Here is a 21861-nt window from a genome sequence, read left to right as displayed (position 1 = left end):
AAAAAAAAAAAAAAGGGAAAAAAAGATATATTTTGGCAGCCTCAACTGCCATTTTCCTCTTAAAAACAAACAAAATGCTTAGCTACTTGTAAAAGATTTTCACTCTAACAACTCCCATCATAATACAACAGAGTTAGTCATATTTTATAAATTCTAGTACTATTCCTTCTGCAAATCCCTATGGAAAGTGCTCTATGATAGCTGCATTTGCACAAAAGTGTCTGCCTAAAATGGTGGTAAAACTGAGGCTAAATAGTTGTGTTACCAGCAATAATTTAGGAATGATGGTGAGTAAAGAGTGCTGGTTCCAGATATACCACTGAAAACAAGGAGTTTGATGCTAGTGTACTAGGGGAGAGCTTTGAACATATTCAGAGGGCAGCAAGTACTGTGCACTAGGAAAAGTGGTTAATAGATTCATGACTCCAAGGTATTGTGTGTATGGGGTAAAATCATCCTTTTTCTAAGAAGCTGATAGACCCTTTTGAGGTTGAGTGTATGGGAAAGCATCTGTCTCTAGAAAGCACAGCAATGCTTCCTCCCAAAACAATAGTTCTCAGCCAGTGTTACATAGTGTCCCAGGTTGGACCATACAATCTTTATGGCTTTTTATCCTTTGTTTTAGGACCCTGGGTGAGCAGCAAGCAGCAATGCTTTCTGGGAAGAGCTCTTCCCAACCTGCTGAGAGTGGGAGCATTTCCATCACTCCCACCTATGTGGACAGCCCACGCAAGGTAACAACACTCTGGCCCAGTCTCTAGTTGATATTTGAGAGAATCTCTTCTGAAATTACAATGACTCCAAGAACTCTGTTACACATAGATTCCACTCTTGATTCGCATATGTGCCATGCATGTGAGGTCAGATATGTTTAAAGCTAGCGACGTCTGTTGGGGCTGCTGCTTTGCATCCTAGATGTCCTTGTGCATCTCCCCACCCCAAAAAGGCAGAAAGGGTGGGGCAGGTCCAGCTGTCCCTCAGTTCATTCTTAACACTTGTGGCAGCCAGATAGAACCCCTGCGGCCTTGGCCTGCTTCTCTGTACATTGTGCTAAGTTAGTCATCTTGCCCATTGGCGACACACAACTTGTTTTGCGTTATTTTAGACAGGTTCAGGTTTTAAGATAGAAACATCACATACACAGCCCCATAGAGGGGCTCTGGAAAAATGGCAGAAGCTAAATCTCTGGGGTTTGAAACCTGCCCCTTGTGGGAAGCTTCAATGCCACTTAATGATGAGCTCTTTAAGTGTCTATTTTGTTTAGGAGAGGGACATATTCCTGAGCGATGTGCCATGTATCACCTGTTTTCTAAGCAAACTCAAAGTTAGAAAAACCTGCTTAAAATTGTTCCTCTTCGAGCACTCTGCAAGCTCATTGGACACTGAAAGGAGGGATTCAACTCTAGACCTCAGTCCTCCAGTCTGTCATTCTCCAGAGCCCCGGGGAGCCAAGATTCCACCCTAAGCCTCCAGAGCTATGTTGACGGAGAAGCTACAGTTATTTGCCTCCATTCTGGCTTTGATGACGTCTGATGGGGTTGGAAGGAGCACTGCTCTAGAGCTGAGACACAGGTTCCTACTGAGTCAAGACACAAGATTCATAAGTCTGACCTGTCTTGGGATTAAATGTCGAGGGGCAGCTAACAGCCTGAGAAGGGCCCCTTTGGTAGCTTGGTACTGGCCATTAAGAAAGTGTCGATGCTACAGTACCCGGGTCATATACAGCATCCCCCTAAAGATCTGTGTTTTGAATGTAGTTTGTATTGCCAGTTGAACTGGCACTGAAGTTTTGACTTTTTCAGTAATAAACATGTATTTGTGTTGGAGGCATGGACCTCGCGGAGCTCCCTGAGAGGAGAAGGTCAATACACTTAAACTTGGAAAAGCTAGTTGCAGAATATGAAGACTGAAGTACATTTGCAAACCTTCAGACCCTAATTTGTGCTATAAAATCTCATCTTAAACCTCTACTGCATAGTAACCTGCACTTCTTCACGCCTCTTCCCTAGTTTAAAAACCACACTACTTTTTGCACCATTGCTGGGATTTCGCATAGCAGGACGCGGGGGAGGAGAGTGATATGGGGAACCAGCATGCTCTACAGATGGAGGAAGGAATAGCTTGGCTGTCAGTGATTCCTGCTGACTCCATTGGCAAAGTATTTTATCACATGCTACGTAGGAGACCTTGCTCTAAGCACAAATGCTGCTGGCCATAACCATATTAAAATCTGTCCTTCATGGAAGATTTAGTGTAGAGTTCAGACAAGTTCATCAGTCACTGGCAGTGCTTGGATACTCCAGTGATAAACTCTTTTATAAATACCTACAAATAGAGATTTTAAAGAAAGCAACGGGTATTTTCACATTCACAGATTACAATTAAATGTTTCCATTTGTATATGAAATATTCCAAACAATAGCAAACATCATCATGCAACTTCAGACTCACCCAAAAACATCAATATGAGCATGTCTCAGACTTCTGGAATACATGACCTCATGCATCACATAAACATCCTAGAGCTCAGAGCCATCCACCTGGCATGCAAGGGATCCTTGCTGCTACCCCCGGGATCAACAATCAACAAGTGCTGACAGACACTACCACAGCTGTGTGTTACATCAACAAACAAAAGGGAACATTGAGTCAGTCACGCCAAAGTGCACCTTCCCAGGCTGCAGGATACTATGGTGGATCAATTCAGCAGGCAGTTCTCAGACAACCATGAGTGGTTAGCATGATGAGTTAGCTTGGTACAAAAACGATCTGGGGAACACCTGGCAGTTTGTGAAGCTGCTTTCATTGGCATGTTTGGGGCCACAGCTCACCTGCCATGTTCCTGCACCAAAGAAGGTGCCAGGTTTATAACCATGTAGTGAAGTCCCTGAGGACATAAGTCATGTATACATGTACCCCAGATACAGACCCAGCTTAGTAACTTCAGACTGGAGAAAGGTTTGTGCCTAAAGAAGGCACCAAAGAATGAAAACACAAATGAAAACCTAAAGAGGATCAATTGCTTTATTTTTTGTGGGAGGAGGCTCTTGGCACAAGTCCTAGGTTAGCAGCAAGGGAAGAGTCCATGCGAGGTATGTGTGTGGGAGGAGGAGTGCCCATTTACTTTGTGCATGCTTTGACACTGGTGAAATAGCTTCTCTACACTGAATTTCTCTCCCTCTCCCCTGCACCGTAATAGAATTTGAGGCTGTGCTCAGAGCTGCATGTGCCCCTGATCAGTGTGATGGTCTAATGTGATTGACTGGGACATCTGTAACAAGGAGGCAGAATATCTCAGAGCAGAGTCTGCTGATGCTCTGGACTCTGATGTGCCTGCCTATCTGGACGGAGGTGTCTTTTTGGTTTTCACTCCTTCCCTGTGGTGACTGCACATTTGCACAAAACTGTCTTTGCTTTTCTTCACCTCTTTGTTCCTGTCACTGCTGCCGCTGCTACTGCTTCTACTTCCTCCGATGCCTTCAGGATGGGGCCTTCTTTATGGAGTTTGTTCGCAGCCCACGCACAGCTTCGACCTTCCACCCACAGGTCAGTTTTGAATCAGATCTTCCCATCCCTGGCATCTGGATTGAAACAATGAAGTGCATCTCAGGTCCTGAACTTGTAACTGAGGACACTAGGCCTGGGCTAGTTACCACATGTGCTCACTGGTTTCTGCAGTGGTGAGATGTGCATTGCACTAAAAGGACAGTAATTAATATAAAGGGACTTCTGGTGAATGCACTTATTTCCATCCACAGCTCTGTATTTGTATTATGTTTTGGATACTCCTGTACCCTTCTGTGTTGTTCTTTACTTGCCAAATACTCAAACTTTTGCTTTCACATAGTTAGTAAGTTCCTGATTTCCACCTTCCTTCACTAAACAAGGATGGCAATAGCTGTTGTTTAATATTCTGTTAAATATCATCTATGGTATCTGCTTGATAGCTGGTGCTGTAGAGAACCAGGTCAAGGTGCCAGCTTAGAATTGTTAGGTCACTCAGGGATGGAAACATTGTGGAATTCACTATGGTCTCATGGGGTAGTAGTGTCAGATGCCATTTGCGCACTCCTTAGTAGTTGGTTACAGGGTGATACATCCTCAGAGAGTGCTGCTAGTCCAAGCCAGCTCTGGAGTTGGGAGGGATGAATGTGCTGTAACTTCCATATGGAGCATCTGCCACTTTTGGCTGTTTTGAAAGGGCACAGTTTGCAAAGTGTGAGAGCTTGGATCGTGGCAGTGAGGAGAGGTGACACAGAGTAAAGCCTTCTCCAGCCCTCCCAAACTGTCTGTCATCTTCCATCAAATTCCTTCCCAAGCGGAGTTGTATGCTGTCAATCAGGCCCTGTGCTTGAACCTGGGCACTGTGGAATCACAAAGGCAGATCAGCCCTAATTGTACACCTGTTTGAGTTAGACTTTCTCTGCTGTTCATCTCCCTCACCCACTCCTCTTATGTAGCTTTTACATAATTTGTCTTTCTCTAAGCCATATGTGTTAATGGCAGATGGCAGCTGATAATTACAGCCTGTCTTTTGCTGAATCTTTCTGCCTTCCCGTTCTTTCTGAAAGGCTTTTATGTTAATTTTTGCTAACTATTCAGTCTGCCATGGACTAGTACAAGTGTTCCTGCGGGAGGAAAGTGTCCTGTAGTATCGCTCAGTGACATGGCTGTGGGCAAATGCCAATCAGTCTCCCAATACTTCCCTAAAAAAAAAATCAAAGATAGATGGGTTATGGCTTCTTTTTAGAGAGAGAGAGAGAGAGAGAAAGAGAGATGTGTGCATGGGTGTTTTTGTTTTGTTTTGCATAATGAAAGCTGCAACCCCTCTGCTGAATTCACTTGCTTCAATCTCAGAGGAAGAGCTGAGGCTATCTTTTAAATTGCTCATCGCTTCCATTCAGTGACTTGAGATCCTGTTCTATCAGTTGCCATGGCTGTGTGGTGGTGCTTATTCTCTTAAATCTAAATCCTTGTTCGTTTTAAAATTGGAAAATATCAGACTGCAGCCAGCTTTGCTGCCTTGCCATCAGTTCTCTTAGCACGGTTGCTGCTTACTTGATGATCTTTATGTTAATCTGGGTCAATTTGGGACACTGATGTAACAAATTGCAGAGTTGTCAGTAACTGACCAAAACAAGACTGTGTTTGTCCTTGTTGCATATGTATGGTTGCGTAAAGGACTGCTTGCCCCAGGAAGAGTCTGAGCTGGGGTAATGGAAAAAGGATTGTGCTATGAATTACATAAATGTGTTGCTATGTTGCGCTCCTTACAGGTCTCTCTAGATCAGACAGTTCCTCCAGCCCTAGATGGCAACATGTTGATAAACACAGGCCAGTCAGCTGATAGGGGCAGCACTCAGCCCCTTGGAAGCTCCCAGAATGTAGGAGACCAGGGATATGCCACAACTGGCTCCATTGAGAACAGGTAAGAAGAGCACAGCAGTTCTGTAATGATATTCTGTTCAATACATTCCTCTTGCTAGTAACAGGGATGGGGGTACTTAGCATAGGAAACATAGGACAGTATGTGCTGTGCTCATGCCAGTGTCAGTGTGTCAGCACTGGAAGGCACATGTCACTTGAAGACCATGTTCTGTGACTTAGATGAAGAATGCTCTCCTTGAATAGTGGCGCTAAAACGAGTCTTCTAGCCCAGTTGTCCAGCACTGAATGGACATGAGCCCGATTTCCCTCACCTGAGCAGTCTGCTCCTTCCAGAACTTTTTTGTGGTCTATTAGCGGAGCACCAAGCCAGGGTTTGAATGGACATGGAAATCAATACCTTCTCTTCTCTGAGGAGAAAGGGGTCCCTCCAGTGCATAGTTGGATCAAGTGGGTTGTTGGAATCCAAAGGTTCCAATCTGGTGGTGAAACACGGTGGGGAAAGTGGTATTAAAAATAAACTACAGTAGCACCTGTTTCCCATGTTAGTATCTTTAAAATAGCGTGTTTTGAATTGCTTCTGAACTACAGTGCATTGAATTGGGTTTGTATAGCATGAGTAAATCCAGTGCAAAAATGTGCTTACAGCTTTCACCTGTTCTTTAGTCATCTGTTTATTCCTTAAAGGTAACTAACTCCTCCCCTTTGCTCTGTGCTTCACTAAAGAGGTTTCCTGAGGCGAGAGCTACATGCGTGGACTCTCCTCCCTTTTGCAAATTACTGGCACATGCACCAACAACCGAAGATAAAACATGGAACAATTATTGCTGTGAAGAGAAGAAACAGCAGCTCTCCTAAACCTGCCAAACTAGACTGGCAGCTACAGGACTGTTAAACACAATTTTATTTACTTTCCAGCTCTCAGCAGTCTTCTGCAAGCTCCCTGACTACTTCTTCCACTCTGATCGAGATTCTTGAAGCCATGAAGCACCCCACGTAAGTTTTGAGTCAAAACATGCCTCAAATCTCACTGTGAGACTTTGAAGCAGGATTTGATAGGTGGGCATCCAATGGAAGAGTTTCATGGTCTATAGTGGAATAGCTTTTCTTTAGCAATCGTTGTATTGTTTAGTTCTAGCCTCTCCCAGCAGGAGTCACTGTAGAAATTAAGTTACAAATGTGGCTGCATAGAGTTCAGGTGCTACTGTCCCAGGCGTGCCTAAGCAGGAACCACTGTAGAGGGAGTAATTTAGGAGCTTTCTCCATTGCAAAATACAAACTTCTGCAGTCTCAGAGACTAACGGTACACAAGCTACAGAGAACTTCAGAGTTCTCATTCTGGGTTTTCCTCCGCAGCAGTAGTAATTTTTCTGTGTTTCTGTGTGAGTTCAGTTCATGTTAATTACATGCTTAACTTGTTGGGATTCAGTACAGGGATCCAGCTTCTATCTGAACAGAAGGGCCTCTCTCCATATTGTTTCATCAGTGCTGAGGTAGTCCACTGGTTGGTGAACAACCTGGAAGGGGTGCAGACCCAGGCTATGGCCATTGACATCATGCAGGTGAGAGAATTGACAAGAGGGCAGGTGGATGAGCCAGAAACGTCCCATTAACTGGGGAAAGTCAGTCTCTCTCTCTCTCTCTCTCTCTGTCTCTCTGTCTCTCTCTCTCTCTCATTTAAAATCCTCTTACTAATATATTTTTCAAGAGTGTCTCCACTACTGTGTATATATAAGGAAATGTTACCTTCTTTCACCAGGTTTTTATACCTCTCCTTCCCCCAATAAGTGTTAGCTTTAGATGGAGATCACAATAAATATACAACAATGTTTGTTTTGTAAATCAGATACTGTCTGGAAAAAATATTTTCTTCAATGGTTTGATTTTAGATATCCTATCACAGAGCAGCATGATGATGTGCAATAGGTGTTGCATTTTTGTCCCTGCTGGTGTGATGGTGGCAGTTTTACATACAGTCTCACACTGACTGGTGGTTACCAAAAGTCCTAGTTTTAGCTGGGAGTGTAAGTCACTGCAGTGTGGTTGTATTTTCTTCTAACTGCTGTGGGTACTAGAGCTGTCACGAGAACAGTGAGTATAAAACTGTTCTGTTCAAGGATACTTAAATAAGTACGTACACACACTCTTTCTTTCTTTTTTTTTTTCATATGGTGGGTTTTTCTCTTGCCTATTGAACCACATCAGGGTTTGTGTTTTGAGGCTCAGAAATGCTCTAGAATTCACTTTTACTGAGACTCCACACCAGTTAGCACAGAGAACTAGAACCTTTCTGAGCCCTGAAGCCATGTGATGGCTACTTGCAGCTCCCTGAAAACCCATATGTAAGACAAAGGCACATAAGTAAGAGGGCAAACGCTGGAGGTAGTAGGCAGATTGGAAAGAGACTAGTTGTTAATAGGGAACTTCGAAGGGATGAAATACAGTTTATCTGGAAGATGAAGACTTCTGACTCTGTTCACTATTAGCCTGCTGTGTTTTCAGCACGTCTAGGGAAGCACTTCTGCCGTTCTCATCTTTACAGGTGAGGCGCTTGAACCTTTAATGTCTCCAAAGGAAAGACTCACTTTCCTAATGTCTCCTCATTCCCACTCCAAAGCCCCGATTCATCACTGAAAGCTGCTTTTCATTTGTTTTTTCTTTAGAAAATGCTGGATGAGCAGCTGATTGTTCACGCCTCTGGAGAGGCCTTGCGCACCTTCATCTATGGGTTTTACTTCTACAAGATTGTAGTTGATAAGGAGCCAGACCGAGGTCAGACTTTTATGTAACTACTGAGCTTTCCTCTGTTGCCCCTCAGTGTAGACCTTGAATTTTGTTGAGTTGTTGTAGGTGTTGCAGCAGAAGTGTATCCTGATAAGAGATTTGAAAGGGGAGCACTCTTGAAAGGGGAGGGATAACTCAGTGTTTTGAGCATTGGCCTGCAAAACCCAGGGCTATGAGTTCAATCCTTGAGGGGGCTATTTGGGGAACTAGGGTAAAAATCTGAGGATTGGTCCAGCTTTGAGCAGGGGGTTGGACTAGATGACCTCCTGAGGTCCCTTCCAACCCTATGATTCTATGATCACATGTCAAATAAATATTTGGAGGATGGGGGATAGTGTATAGGGATCCAAAGAGATGCCCTAGCCTTTGTGAATTTAACACCAAAAAATAAAGGGTAATTTAATGACAGATGGACAATTCAACTCTCACCACATACCCCTTAGAAAAGATCACCAAATTTCCTTGAACTGTCAACTCATAGGATGGGAATCGGAGGACAAATGTGATATCTCCAGCTCCCTCTGAACCTAGGCTCTAGAAACTCAGGAAGTGTAATTGGTAACCTTGTGTGTTAAGGGGTCCTTGTTTCTGACGGATGACTGTTTCCCATTGCGTTTATCCAGTGAGTATGCAGCAGCCACCCACCATGTGGCACACAGCAGCAATGGACGATTTCTCCACTTTCCAGAGGAAATGGTTTGAGGTGGCATTTGTGGCAGAAGAGCTCTTGCACTCAGAAATCCCAGCATTCCTCCTGCCCTGGCTTCCCAGCCGCCCAGCCTCTTATGCAAGTAGGCACAGTTCCTTTAGTCGCAGTTTCGGAGGACGGAGCCAGGCAGCCGCACTATTAGGTAGATGCGGAGCACAGATGACATCTGGTGAAGTACAAGGGAGTAGTTTTGAAGGAGAATAGCAGCCAACCAAGGGTATGATCTCACGTGGACCAGTAACAGGCTGCAGATCTCATGCTGGCCGTACATTTGTCATGCAGGTGGTCTCATTGTCATGTCTCTGGGATGCGTTTCACTGGCTAAGAGGAACAATCTGTACTCTCTGTTATCTAAAAGCAAAAAAGTAAAATATTCCCATCTTCCTCTAAAGTTTGAGGAAGAGCTAATACTCATCTCCCATCTTCATGGGGAGCTGGTGTGGCTCTTCAGAACCGCATGATGAAATTCAGTCCCTGCTGTGCACATGGAAATGATGACATGTAAGAACAATAGAGCACCAAAACTTCACTTAACTAAGTCTAAAGTTGAACACTTGCTCACAAGTGTTTGCCAGTGGCAAGAGCCCTGGTGATACTCCTCCTGTGGAGAGTGGAGTGTAGGAGAGTCCTGTGTACTGTGACACTTGGAGACTGTGGTGGCATCAGTCTAGGCTGAAACCCTGTGTAATGGGCACGAACTCCAGGTCAGACACCTGGGGCCACAATTACAAAAGATACCAGCAGTGTGAATGAACTGGGGTTTTGATTCTGGAACATCAGGGCATGCAATGGGAGTGAGTATCATTATCCAATCTTGAAATCTCCTCCTTCCATTGTAAAGCACTTCTCAGTGGAGTGCCACAGAGACCACATGGTGCCTTTTCTACCACTAACAGCCAGTGAAACTCACTAGTTGTATGTCCTAATATATGTGCTTTGTCATCTTGTTGCATTTCCAGGCCAGCTTGAGTCACTTGCTCCTGCCATATGCTATATGTTCCCTGTAAAACATGCTAGAAAAGTCATTGCCATAACTTCAGATTTATAAGATGCATCTTATAAAGTCCCATCTAAATTAGAAAGAGAGACTCCCCAGTGCTCTTCTATGATCTGTTTGACTCTTCTGAAGAGAAGTGACATCACCCTTCTCCTTGTATAGTAACTGTATCTTCTAAATCTGAAGCTATGGTAATCTGTCTATATTTTTGAAAGCTTTGTTCGAAGAGGAACAGCATAAGAAACAGAAAAATGAGGAGAGGGGCCTAGAACAATAAGCTAACAATTCTATTATCTTAAGCTACCATGTGAGCAGGAGGCTCTTTACCTACTACACACAAAAGCTATCATTTTGGCCAGTACAAAACCTTATTGGCATAATTAATCAGCCAGGTGAACTTGAGCCCAACCTGGTGTCCAGATAATGTGTGGTTCAGAGGACTGAGGCTCAGGACACCTAGGTTCTGCTCTTGAAACTATGTCTGACTTACTGTGTAGCTTTGGTAAACCACTTCACTTCTCTGTTCCTCAGTTTCCCCATCATAAAATGGGGATAATGATCCGTAATCAGTTTTGCTGTCCTGGGATGAAAAGCGCTTCCATACTGCTGCTGTTGTCCATTATGGTTTGTTCTAAAGGATGATTGGATTTTCCTACAGTAAACAATGTGGTGTTACCTGTTCTCAGAAGGAAACAAGTTTGTGTGCTGCTTTAGTGCTGTTTCTCATCTAAACACTCCAAAAACATTACCAGTACATCTGAGGCAGGAAGCTTTGCTAACCCTTTTGGCAGCCGGTCCACGTGACTTCATTTGTTCCTCTCTTGGCTTTGGCTGCATTTGATTTCTTCCCCTCCTCCACCTTCCCTAAATGTCAGCCTGTGATATGAAACAGCATGCAAGTGTTGGGAGCTCTGGAACAAGCTCTGTGTACCCGTAAAATCCTTATCCTTGCCAACTTCCCTCTCACTTGCCTGATGATTGTCCCCTTTGCCTTCCCAATGAAAATCTGATCTGTGATATACATAATCTTGTCCCTTTTGATTTATAGCAATGCATGCTGCACTAGTAATTATAACCATGTACATAGTTAATCTGTGGTTGAAGAATAACCTGTCTGCTCCTCTCCAATGTACACTATAACTCATTAGTTAATACTGGTACAAGACACAGTTGGGAAGCAGGTGAGTTCTCTTAAAATCAGCCAAGTGTATGGAAAGTCAGAGGTCTTCTATTATAATGTCAAATTAGGACCATTTTCTAAGAACCCATTTGAGTCTCCTAAATTTAGAGACACTTAAAATGCTAATCCAGTCGTAGCTTTGAAGTTTTGGGATTGTTAGGAGTGCTCCTATGGGGATTTGCCTCCAGTTGTTTGGTCTGTGAATAGAGGCACCGGGTAAGGTAGAAGAAGACAGTTTGCAGTCTTGATGGAGAGTCCTGTGTTACCAGTAACTTGGAGGCAGAAACATCTAGCAGTGGAGCAGGGAGTTCATTCTTCAGCGTGTGCCAATTTATACAAATTGGCTGGTGTATTATTGTGTCTGGCGGCTTCACTGGCAGACAGCACATGCCTTCCTTGCTGATTGAGCTGCTTCTGCTTTACCTCCTATTGGGATGCTGCCCTCAAACATCCCAAACTGGGTTTCTGTGGTGGTTCATCATTTACGTTACATTGCATGGCTCCTGAAAAGCTGGTATTGTAACTTTAAGATGAGCCCCCAAGCCACCCACAACAGTGCATCTTCAGTGATATCTGAGTAAAAAGCAGCAAGAAAAATAAAAGAATAAGATGTTTGGTATGTCTGACAATACCTGGCCTAGATGGGAGTTGGAGGAGATAAATCTTTGCCAGGAAGTGATGAGACTTATTTACAAAAGAGCATCTTCATGGTGCTCTCCAAGATGACATCTCTGACATTTATTATCATTATTTATTTATTTCTCTTTTTCCATTGCCAAGCTAAAGTAGTTGCACATAAACAATAGGATGTTGCACTGTTAAGCCAGCCTCCCAGAAAATGGTCTCCAGACCAATTAGAACAGAAGCAAAGGTGGGAACTCTGCCCCTGTCCCAATTCCCTCCAACTTGGGGGTGAATTTAAAAACTTAATTGGGAACTTTTAAATGCTAAGACTATAAAAAATGTGAGCAATTCCTTTTCTCTGCTTTAAAAATACCAAACAGTTAATGAAAGACAGTTCAAATATGCAGTTTGGGAAATGTCACAGAAATGTTAACACACCCATAGTGCATATCGTTGGTGTTTTATGTCCAATATTGAACAGCATAGAAACATATTAAACTAAGGCATGTAATAAGAAAAACAAGAAATGGCAGCCTAGTTTAAGGGGTAGCGCCCTGGACTGGGAGTCAGGAGACCTCGGTTCTATTCCTGGCTTTGCCGCTGACTTGCTGTGTGACTTTGGGCAAGTCCCTCCCCCTTCCTGTGCCTCTGTTTCTCTTCCCACCCTTTGTGTTTTAGGGCTGGTCTACACTAAAGCTGTAAGACAACCTAAGTTACGCTACTTCAGTTACGTAACTGAAGTTGATGTAACTTAGGTTGACTTACAAAGGTGTCTACACCACACTGTGTCAACGGGAGACACTCTCCCGCCGACTTACCTTGCTCTTCGTGGACAGGAAAGCGTTCTCCCATCGACTTAGCGGTCTTCTCTAGACATGTTAAATCGACACCACTGCATCGATCTCAGCAATGCCAAGTTAGTTGTAAGTGTAGACAAGCCCTCACTTATTTAGAGTGCAAGCTCTAGGGGGCAGGGACCTTCTTTTACTATCTGACGGTACTATATGGCCTCGCACAATGTGGGCCTGATCTCGGAGGAGGCCCCTAGGCACTACAAAAATACTAATTTAAAAAAGGAAAAGAATGTTACCTAAATGCAATAAGCTAAAGATGATAATGCTGTAGGAACCTTTTTGGTTTTTTTCCTTGTTAAAAATTTTAATGTGCTGCCTTAACATTGCATTAATGTAGACCAATTTTGTGGGACTCTGGAATACTCCTTCCCTGATGTAAAAATGTGCAGTGTTGTGATTTATATGGAGCTATGTAAAGAACATTATCATCAAATTGGAATGCCTCAGAGGCAAATGTTACACGGTTAACCCTCCATAGCACCTTCTGTTCCACACTGGAATACTACTAAATTATAGAACAACTCCACTTTTAATTAGTAGGTTCAGGGACTGGCTCACTTGCTAGAGGAGAGAATCCCTGTCTACCCCGGTTTAGATGTCACTGGACTGTTTAGAGTAGTATTTTCTGGAGGAAAGGAATTGGGGCAGCAGAGTTCCCTGATGTGGGTGGAATTCTCTTCTCCTTTTCATTCTTGTGATTTAGGCTAGCAAGATTCTTGAACTATTTTTGTTGGCCCTAAAATGTAAGGCAGGCAGATGAAGCAACCCATGTTTAAAACTAATGTCTCATTTTAATTTCTTTCTCTCCCCTTCCCCTTCCTGGATACATTTTTTAAAAAAATCTTGACTCCATGTCTGCATAGCTGCCACAGTACCCGAGCAGCGGACAGTGACGCTGGATGTGGATGTGAATAACCGTACTGACCGCCTGGAATGGTGCAGTTGTTACTACCATGGCAATTTCTCGCTGAATGCTGCCTTTGAGATCAAATTGCATTGGATGGCAGTAACAGCAGCTGTCCTCTTTGAAATGGTAAGGGTCCTTGTGTCCTGGATGCTCTCAAACTTGCCAGACTGATTAAATGTGTGTCCTTACCTGAGTCCACAGGGAAATTCAGCAAGGCAATTAGTGGGAAGCCAGTGAAAAGTTCTAGGACAGATGCTGTGGAGTGAAGTTTGTATCTTTTTTTGAAGGACAATTTTGCGATTGTTGCCACTGCTATGCATATGTTGCTGAGTTTGAGTGTCTCTTATCATTGTATAAATCAGTGTGTTTAGTAACTCTATCCTAGCTGTAGCATTCTCTTACTTCTAATGGGTTAAATTCACCCTGTGCAGAGGGCCAGCATGAGGCCAAGGTATCATTTTAAGTCTCGCTTGGGCCACTGCGTGTAGGCTTTGACCCTGTGTAGAGAGCCAGCACAGTTTAACCCACTGTGCCTTGAATTTTAAAATGAAAAGCAGTGAAAAAGTTTTAATGGAGTCCCTTAGGTAGGCAGCCTGTTGTCCCAGTTCAGCAAAGAGGCTTTTTAAAAACCCACTGACAACACCACGGATAAAAATACAAGAAAAACTATTCTGTACATTTGCTGTTTACTTTAACTTTTGTTTCTTTTTGTTATTTGGCAACTTCTGTATCAAGAGACTGGCATTCAGAAATCCCAGACTTTTTACTGCCTATTCAACCCCTTGGCATTGGTCACCTAGATCCTCTTTCAAATGGAAATTTTGTTCCAGTTAAGCAGTCCTTGGCCACTCACTGTAATCAGGCTAAATCAGTTTCCTTAGAAATATCCCATTTTAAGTGCATTAATAAGAACAGCTATAATGGGTCAGGCCAGTGGTCCATCTAGCGCAGTATCCTGTCTTCCAACAGTGGCCAGTGCCACGTGCTTCAGAGGGAATGAACAGAACAGGCAATCATCGAGTGAGCCATCCCCTGTCATCCACTCCCAGCTTCTGGCAGCCATAGGCTAGAGACATCCAGAGCATGAGGTTGTAGTCGTGACCATCCTAGCTAATAGCCATCAATTGACCTATCCTCCATGAACTTATCTAATTCTTTTTTGAACCCAGTTATACTTTTGGCTTTTACAACATCCCCTGGCAATGAGTTCCACAGGTTGTCTGTGTGTTTTGTGAAGAAGTGTGGGTGTGTATGTGTTTGTTTTAAACCTGCTGCCTATTAATTTCATTGGGTGACATATGGTTCTCATGTTGTGTAAAGGAGTAAATAATACTTCCGTATTCATTTTCTCCAAACCATTCATGATTTTATATACCTCTGTTATATTCCCCCAGCCCCCCGACCGACTTCTTTTCCAAGCTGAAAAGTCCCAGTCTTTTTTGAATTTCTCATATGGAAACTGTTTCATATCCTTCATCATTTTTGTTGCCCTTCTCTGTACTTTTTCCAATTCTAATAAATCTTTTTTTGAGATGAGGTGACCAGAATTGCACACAGTATTCAAGGTGTGGGCGTACTGTGTATTTATATAATGGCATTATGATATTTTCTGTCTCTTACAATCTCTCTCTTTCCTAATGGTTCCTAATATTCTGATGCTGTACATTGAGTTCATGTTTTCAGAGAACTATGTACAATGATTCCAAGATCTTTCTTGAGTGGTAACAGCTAATTTAGAGTACATCATTTTGTATGTATAGTTGGATTATGTTTTCCAATGTGCATGACTTTGCATTTATCAACACTGAATTTCATCTGCCAGTTTGTTGCCTCGTCACCCAGTTTTCTGAGATCCCTTTGTAACTCTCACAGTCTACTTCGGATGTAACTATCTTGAGTAATTTTGTATCGTCTGCACATTTTTCCACCTCACTGTTTACTGCTTTTTCCAAACCATTTAGGAATATGTTGGACAGCACTAGTCCCAGTACAGGTCCCTGGGGACACCACTATTTACCTATCTTCATTCTGAAAACTGACCATATATTCATACCCTTTTTTGCTATCTTTAACCAGTTACTGAGCCATGAGAAGACCTTTCTTCTTCTCCCATGACTAATTAGTTTCCTAAGAGCCTGTGGTGAGAAACCTTGTCAAGGCTTTCTGAAAATTCAAGTACACTATATCAACTGGGTCACTCTTGACCACCTGTTTGTTGACCCCTTCAAAGAATTCTAATAGATTGGTGAGGCTTGATTTCCCTTTACAAAAGCCTTTTTGACTGTTTCCCAGCAAATCATGGTCATCTATGTATCTGATAATTCTGTTCTTTACTGTAGTTTCAATCAATTTGCATGATACTGAAGTTAGGCTTTCCTGCCTGTAATTACCAGGATCACCTCTGGAGCCTTTTAAAAAAATTGTGGTCACATTCAGTCATCTGGTACAGAAGTTAATTTAAATGATAGGTCACATACCACACTTAGTAGTTCTGCAATTTCACATTTGAGTTCCTTCAGAACTCTTGGGTGAAGACCATCTTGTCCTGGTGACTTATTACTGTTTAATTTATCAGTTGGTTCCAAAACCTCCTCTAATGACATCTCAGTCTGGGACAGTTCCTCAGATTTGTCACCTAAAAAGAATGGCTCGGGTTGGGGAATCTACCTCATATCCTCTGCAGTGAAGACTGATGCAAAGAATTCAGTTAGCTTCTCTGCACTGGCCTGATCTAATTGATCATTCTGATTTATGTGGCATGCCTTAAAAAAATAACAATTTTGAAATCTTGTATCTGTGCTGCTTTGCTTATGAAGATAATTGCATGCTCATTATGCAAAGTAGGCAAAGCCCTTTGGGAATTGAGCACGTCTGATTTGTTCTTGGCGAGACAAATTGCTCTTATGCACATAAGTACTCCTTTCCATGCAGCTATACATGATATGATTCATTATTTGAATCCCTTCACAGGTTCAGGGTTGGCATCGGAAAGCTACATCCTGTGGTTTCTTGTTGGTTCCAGTCCTGGAGGGTCCATTTGCATTGCCCAGTTACCTATATGGAGACCCACTTCGAGCACAGTTGTTCATCCCACTCAATGTTAGCTGCTTGCTGAAGGAGGGCAGTGAACATCTGTTTGATGGTAAGAAATATTCCCCAGCCAGCTTTGGGTACCTTCTTGCAGGGAGAACTCTCACTGGGATGTGAATCACACCTACAGTACGTTCCTTGGCTGGATAAGATGCCTGCCATTGCATTCTCACCCATCTACTGTTAAGGATACAGCTCATTCAGCATGAAGGAGGAAAGATGAGGAGGGAAGCTGTACTTCAGGGCAGTTGGCACATATCACAGCATCATGTTGGTAGTGAGAGGTGCCCATCATCAGGGAGAGTTCCATGTCCTTCATTCTTCTCTGTTGCCATGACGCTGAATGCTCCTATAGAAACCATATCAGGTAGTTACTCTGCTGTCATTTTGTAAAAATTATAAAAGCCCATTCTGCCAGCAGCTCCCATCCATCCCACTAGCCCTTCTGCAGTTGTATGTTGCATTTGTTTGTTCCCTCCTTTCTGAGATTACATTGGCTAGACTTCCATGGTTGGCATCCTCTTTTTGTTGCCATGGTTACATTCTCGGTAGGAAGGTTTGCTCATGAGATTAAGTGCTAGGAATGGCAATCCTTTTTTTCTTCAGCATGACCTCTCCCTTCCTAGTGATGCTATTGTGATAAGCCTCAACTGTGAGCCTTGCCCAGAGGTTAGAGCTTCATGGGTCCTAGCACAGAGAGATCCATCCTAGAGCTGGTGCAGAGGGATGATATGAAAAGGAACCCAGTTTACAAATTTTAAAAAGTCGTCATTTTGTTGATTAAATTGTTCTCACCCCTGGTAACACTTTTCCTGGAGTCTGACTGTAAATGCAGAAAGAACAATGAATTTCTGTACGTGCTGTGGTACAGGTGAAGCCCCGCTGGCTTTAAATAGGCTATTTTTAATGCTGTGGTGCTCAGAATGGTGGTCACGCTCATTTTTATTTTTTTTCTGATCCTCACTAAATAATAATATATTCATGATTTAGGGTTAGGGACCCTCATAGAGGGCTAGTTGGTCTTAACCCCAGGCCTTTCCCATTGCCAAAATGAAGATCTTCTTGATGCCCAAAGGTGGGCAAAGTGGAAACATGGGACAGTATTTTGATAGTATCACAAGAGCAACAAACCATGAAACTGCCCCTCTCAAATCCTATGTATTTACTGTTTTGTGTGTGTTCCTTCCAGGGTCACAAAAGCCAAATCCAGGGTTGGTTTATGAATCAACTGTTGGTGTTTTTAAAAAACCCTCTTAATGGGATGTGGGGAGTTCAGGGCAAGGGCTGACAGATAAAATAGTACCAAAGGAGGTGGCTTAAAGGAATAGGGGGAAACACACAATGGAGTTGGCCTGGGAAAGCCTCTTATGGGTTGGTAAAGATTAAATGGTTTCATTTGGCCTTTGTCTGGTTCTCTTGTTTCAGGCTTTGAACCTGAAACTTACTGGGATCGCATGCATCTGCTCCAGGAGGCAATTGCACACAGGTATGTGCAGAGCAGGGTAGATGAGAGTTAAATCCATCTTTGGGTTAAGTGACTGATAATAAGCAGGTAACTGGGATCTGACACCTGCAGTGAGAGGCTGGGAACAATTTGAGGAGGAATTGATGGTGTTGTTTTGAGCACTGCTTAGTGAGACAGGGCAATAAGAGTGGAGGAGGTCATTGGAAGGCACAAATAAGCTTTCCAGTGCCGATCATTCCTGCCTTTGGCTGGCTGTGTAACATCCTGTTATGGATCTTCACAAAGCCTTCAGTGTGGTCTCTGGCTGGCAGTTGGTTTCACAGTGCTTAACTCAGGCTCTCTTTCTATCATAGAGAAGCTGGCTCTTGGAATGGACCTTTTCTTGCTTCAAAATGGTGTTTTCTTCAGCCCAGAGGGGACTGTGTGTTCCCAAAGCAGTACTAGTCATCTGACAGGACTGTCTAGCCTAACCAAACAATTCCTATAACTTGATGTACCATACCAGAAGCCTTTCTGTAGCTTTCTCCTAATTTTGTGTGTGTGTACATGCGCGCGCACACACAGCTGGGCCCTTTCAACAGACTGCCAGATAATATCCCAGATTCGGTTATCGGTTCTCTTGCTTCATACATTAGCTAGGAGACCAGCCCCACCCCCATGCTCAGGAAAAAACAGGATTGGAGAATCTGGGGATCCCTTCCTCCCCTCTTTGCCTCCTTTCCTTTGGGCCATGAGAAGGACGTGCATATGTGTTGGGGAAATAACCCCCCTCGCCCTCCCGACACTTTCCCATCCCATGGATTGTAGGAGTCCCAACAGGAATAGCCTCATTCTTTCTAGTGTTTGTTTCCCCAGATTTGGATTTGTGCAAGATAAATACTCTGCCTCTGCATTCAACTTCCCATCTGAGAACAAACCCCAGTACATCCATGTCACAGGTAACCAATGCTTGGTAGGCAATGAGAGCCATGGGGGGATTGTAGGCAAGGGAGAGCCATTCTTGCACTCCTAGTTCCAATGTTCTCCTTCAGTAGCACTGATCAGCTGGCAAATAGCTGTAGCAACTGGGACAAAGGGTCATAAACAGAAAGCAGTGGGAAGACCAGTCATCTCCTACAATAAGTATAAAGCATTATTACTTTTGCCATTAGTAGAAAGCAGCAGGTTGAGTACCTGCTTGAAGGAATCTCTGAGCCTCATTACCCTTGCAGGTAGCAGTGAGGTAATGCTGAGTGCATCTTTACCTGCTACCCAAGACAATAAATGAAACTCAGTCTAGTTTTCCCTTAGAAACCATTTGGGTCAGCTGACAATGCTAGGACCTAGACCTGACCACAGATTAAACTCCTGTCCATTTCCCACAGGGACAGTTTCTCTGCAGCTGCCTTACTCCAAGCGGAAATTTTCCTGTGGGCAGCAACGACGGCGGCGCAACTCCACCAGCTCAACCAATCAGAACATGTTTTGTGAAGAGCGCATTGGTTACAACTGGGCCTACAATACCATGCTGACCAAAACATGGAGGTCCAGTGCCACAGGGGATGAGAAGTTTGCAGATCGGTTGCTGAAAGACTTCACAGAGTTCTGCTGGAACAAAGATGGCCGACTCGTCCTGTTCTGGACTGGCTGTCTGGATAAGATGCATGCCAGTGCACCATGACATAGTGCATCTGCTGGATTGAAAATTAAAGGCTTGGGAGTGGTGAGGAGGAAGAAGATGCAGAGAACAACCAGATAAGACCATTCTTAGGGTGAATTTACCTTGGAACCCAGCCTAATCTGAGCAGTATTCCTATTGATGATCAATAGAATCTGAGTAGGCTTTTGGGAGAAGAGACTATATCCCAGGGCCACTTCTATCACACCAATACTGATCACCTGAACAGCCGTGCTTCAACTTGCCAGTACTCAGCTAAACTGAGTGAAGGCAAGACTTTTGAGACCCGGGGTTTGTTACGGGGAAGAGGTCGCCATACATTTCTGTGATCTTTGGAAATGACCAGATGTTGTAAGCCTGTGACATGTCAGGCAAAATCATGCCTCACATCTCTGGCGTGTATGTTTGTGTGCATATGTAAGATACACTGTAATATACAGTTGTGGTAAGTGTTTATATGTTTTAATATATTAAATAAAAAAAAATGCAGAAAATCAAAAGTGTAATGTTCTTCTGCCATTGTTCAGACAGTGAGTAAATAGAGCCCTGCGCAGATACAAAATGTGTATCCTCATCCAATCTGTGATCCGTGGATTTGCAGGGCTCTATAGGTCAATAAAGGAGTATGCAGAAGATGGAGCCTTGCCAGAAGGAAGTTGTTTCCTATAGCAAGCATGAAGCTTTAATGATCAGGAAAAGGTCACAATTACTTTACATTTCAGTTGAAGTGGGTCTCTGCCCTTTAACATTTCAGGACTTGCTGTTCTGGGCTCTGGACCCAAAGATGTGTGATATGCTGCAGGAGCAAGGAATCGGTTGCTGTAGGCAAAGATCCGAGTCTAGGGAGAAATCAATGACAGCTAAACATAAGATGCAGCTGATTACAGGAATGAGGAAGATTGTAAACAGGAGAGAAAGATCATAAACATTGTTTCAACAAAAATGTGTCTTTATCACAAAAAAGTTTCTGTATCCAAGACCCATTGTTTGAGTGACTATATCTGATATCAGATAGTACGCATGTAGAAAAAAGACTGTCTGTCTGGTTTGAGCTGCCTACCACCCTCTTCATTTAATTCATCTAAGTGTATTGTAATTACCAGTGCATGTCTGATTCCTATTAGATGATTTTTTTTTAAAGTTATCTTCTACCATTCACATACCCTTGCTCACCTATTTTACTCAACTGGATTACTATGAAAAGTACCTATTTTACATATACAATAGCCACTGAGTGTAACTAAGCTTTTTTTGTCTATGTGCAGGGAAGGTGGAGGAGGGGGGAGCAAATCAGGTTGGAATGTTTACTTAAAGGTTTATAAACGACCACTTTTTTACAATGATACCACTCCAGCTCTTTGTTGGTTTCTAACGTTCAGCAGCTCTATTTATTTCTGGAATGTTTAGTCTACACTGAAATGTGGTTAGACTGTATAACTTTGACTGAAAATGCTGCCCCGTCTCTACTCGCTCGTGCGTTGCTTTTCTTGCAGCACTGGGGGCGGGGGGCTGTTGTAGCCCCCGTTGCGCGCCCCGCCCCTGCACGCTGTGGGGTGGGACGAGCGCTCTGGCCCTGGGCCCTGTAGCGGATACAGGCGCTGTACCAGGGATAAATCGGTCTGCAGCAGGAGCGCTCGCCGGAGTGCAGGGTCCCAGCCCCGGTCCTGCAGTGGGTGTTTTCCCGGGGCGCAGCCCACGGGCGCCGCGTGTCCGGCTGAGGGCGCCTGGGCGGGGCCCGGGGTGGGGTCCCGAGCTCCCCTCCGCGGCAGCTCCTGGCGCTTTGCGCGGCGGCGGCTGGCACCGCTGGGAGTCGGAGCCCGGCCGGCGCCAAGGCAGCCGATGTCCGCCCTCGGGAGGTACAGCGCGGGCTGGGGCGGCTTAGCCTCCCGGGGGGTTCTCGAGGCACGGCTGCGAATGACCGGCTCCCCGGGGCCAACGCAGCCCGCCCCGGCTGGGACATGCGGGATGCTCACGCCGGCCCGTGCCCTCGCTGCGGGGAGAGCGGCAGGGACCTGTTCCAAAGGCCGGGCAAGGGCTGGAGGAGGCGGGCTTGGGAGGGGCAGCAGCGCAGCACCTTCCGCTGGCCCCTGAGAAGCGTCTGGAAAAGAGGTTTTAAAAGTGCTGTTCCAGACCCATCCAAACACCTTCGGGGGCTTCTGCCTGTGTGTCATGTAACGGCCTGAGTCCCCTCGCTTTTCCTGCTGGCATT

General features: G+C 44.1%; 1 protein-coding gene across 20 annotated transcripts in view; it reads left to right on the top strand.

Moving 5' to 3' along the window:
- DEPDC5 (DEP domain containing 5, GATOR1 subcomplex subunit) overlaps positions 1–20146 on the top strand; it is a 66298-nt gene extending 46152 nt beyond the window's left edge. For 7 of the 20 annotated variants that reach the window (XM_032785201.1, XM_032785199.1, XM_032785200.1 and 4 more), the window contains 12 exons: positions 626–734; positions 3484–3546; positions 5277–5428; positions 6304–6381; positions 6815–6947; positions 8049–8157; positions 8793–9020; positions 13397–13566; positions 16411–16582; positions 17956–18016; positions 18851–18933; positions 19360–20146. In XM_032785201.1, coding sequence (XP_032641092.1) covers positions 626–734; positions 3484–3546; positions 5277–5428; positions 6304–6381; positions 6815–6947; positions 8049–8157; positions 8793–9020; positions 13397–13566; positions 16411–16582; positions 17956–18016; positions 18851–18933; positions 19360–19655 — 1654 coding nt within the window. In that variant the 3' untranslated portion in view covers positions 19656–20146. Of the gene's footprint in view, positions 1–625; positions 735–3483; positions 3547–5276; positions 5429–6303; positions 6382–6814; positions 6948–8048; positions 8158–8792; positions 9021–13396; positions 13567–16410; positions 16583–17955; positions 18017–18348; positions 18934–19359 lie in introns of all 20 variants that reach the window. The other 13 variants (XM_075060145.1, XM_075060144.1, XM_075060141.1 and 10 more) reach the window with 5 other exon arrangements.
- Positions 20147–21861: the final 1715 nt, after the last annotated feature.

This window comes from Chelonoidis abingdonii, chromosome 22 (assembly GCF_003597395.2).
Source record: "Chelonoidis abingdonii isolate Lonesome George chromosome 22, CheloAbing_2.0, whole genome shotgun sequence".
Taxonomy (NCBI): Eukaryota; Metazoa; Chordata; order Testudines; family Testudinidae; genus Chelonoidis; species Chelonoidis abingdonii.
Note: the sequence above shows the minus strand (reverse complement) of the source record. Positions and strands in the feature narration are given on the sequence as shown.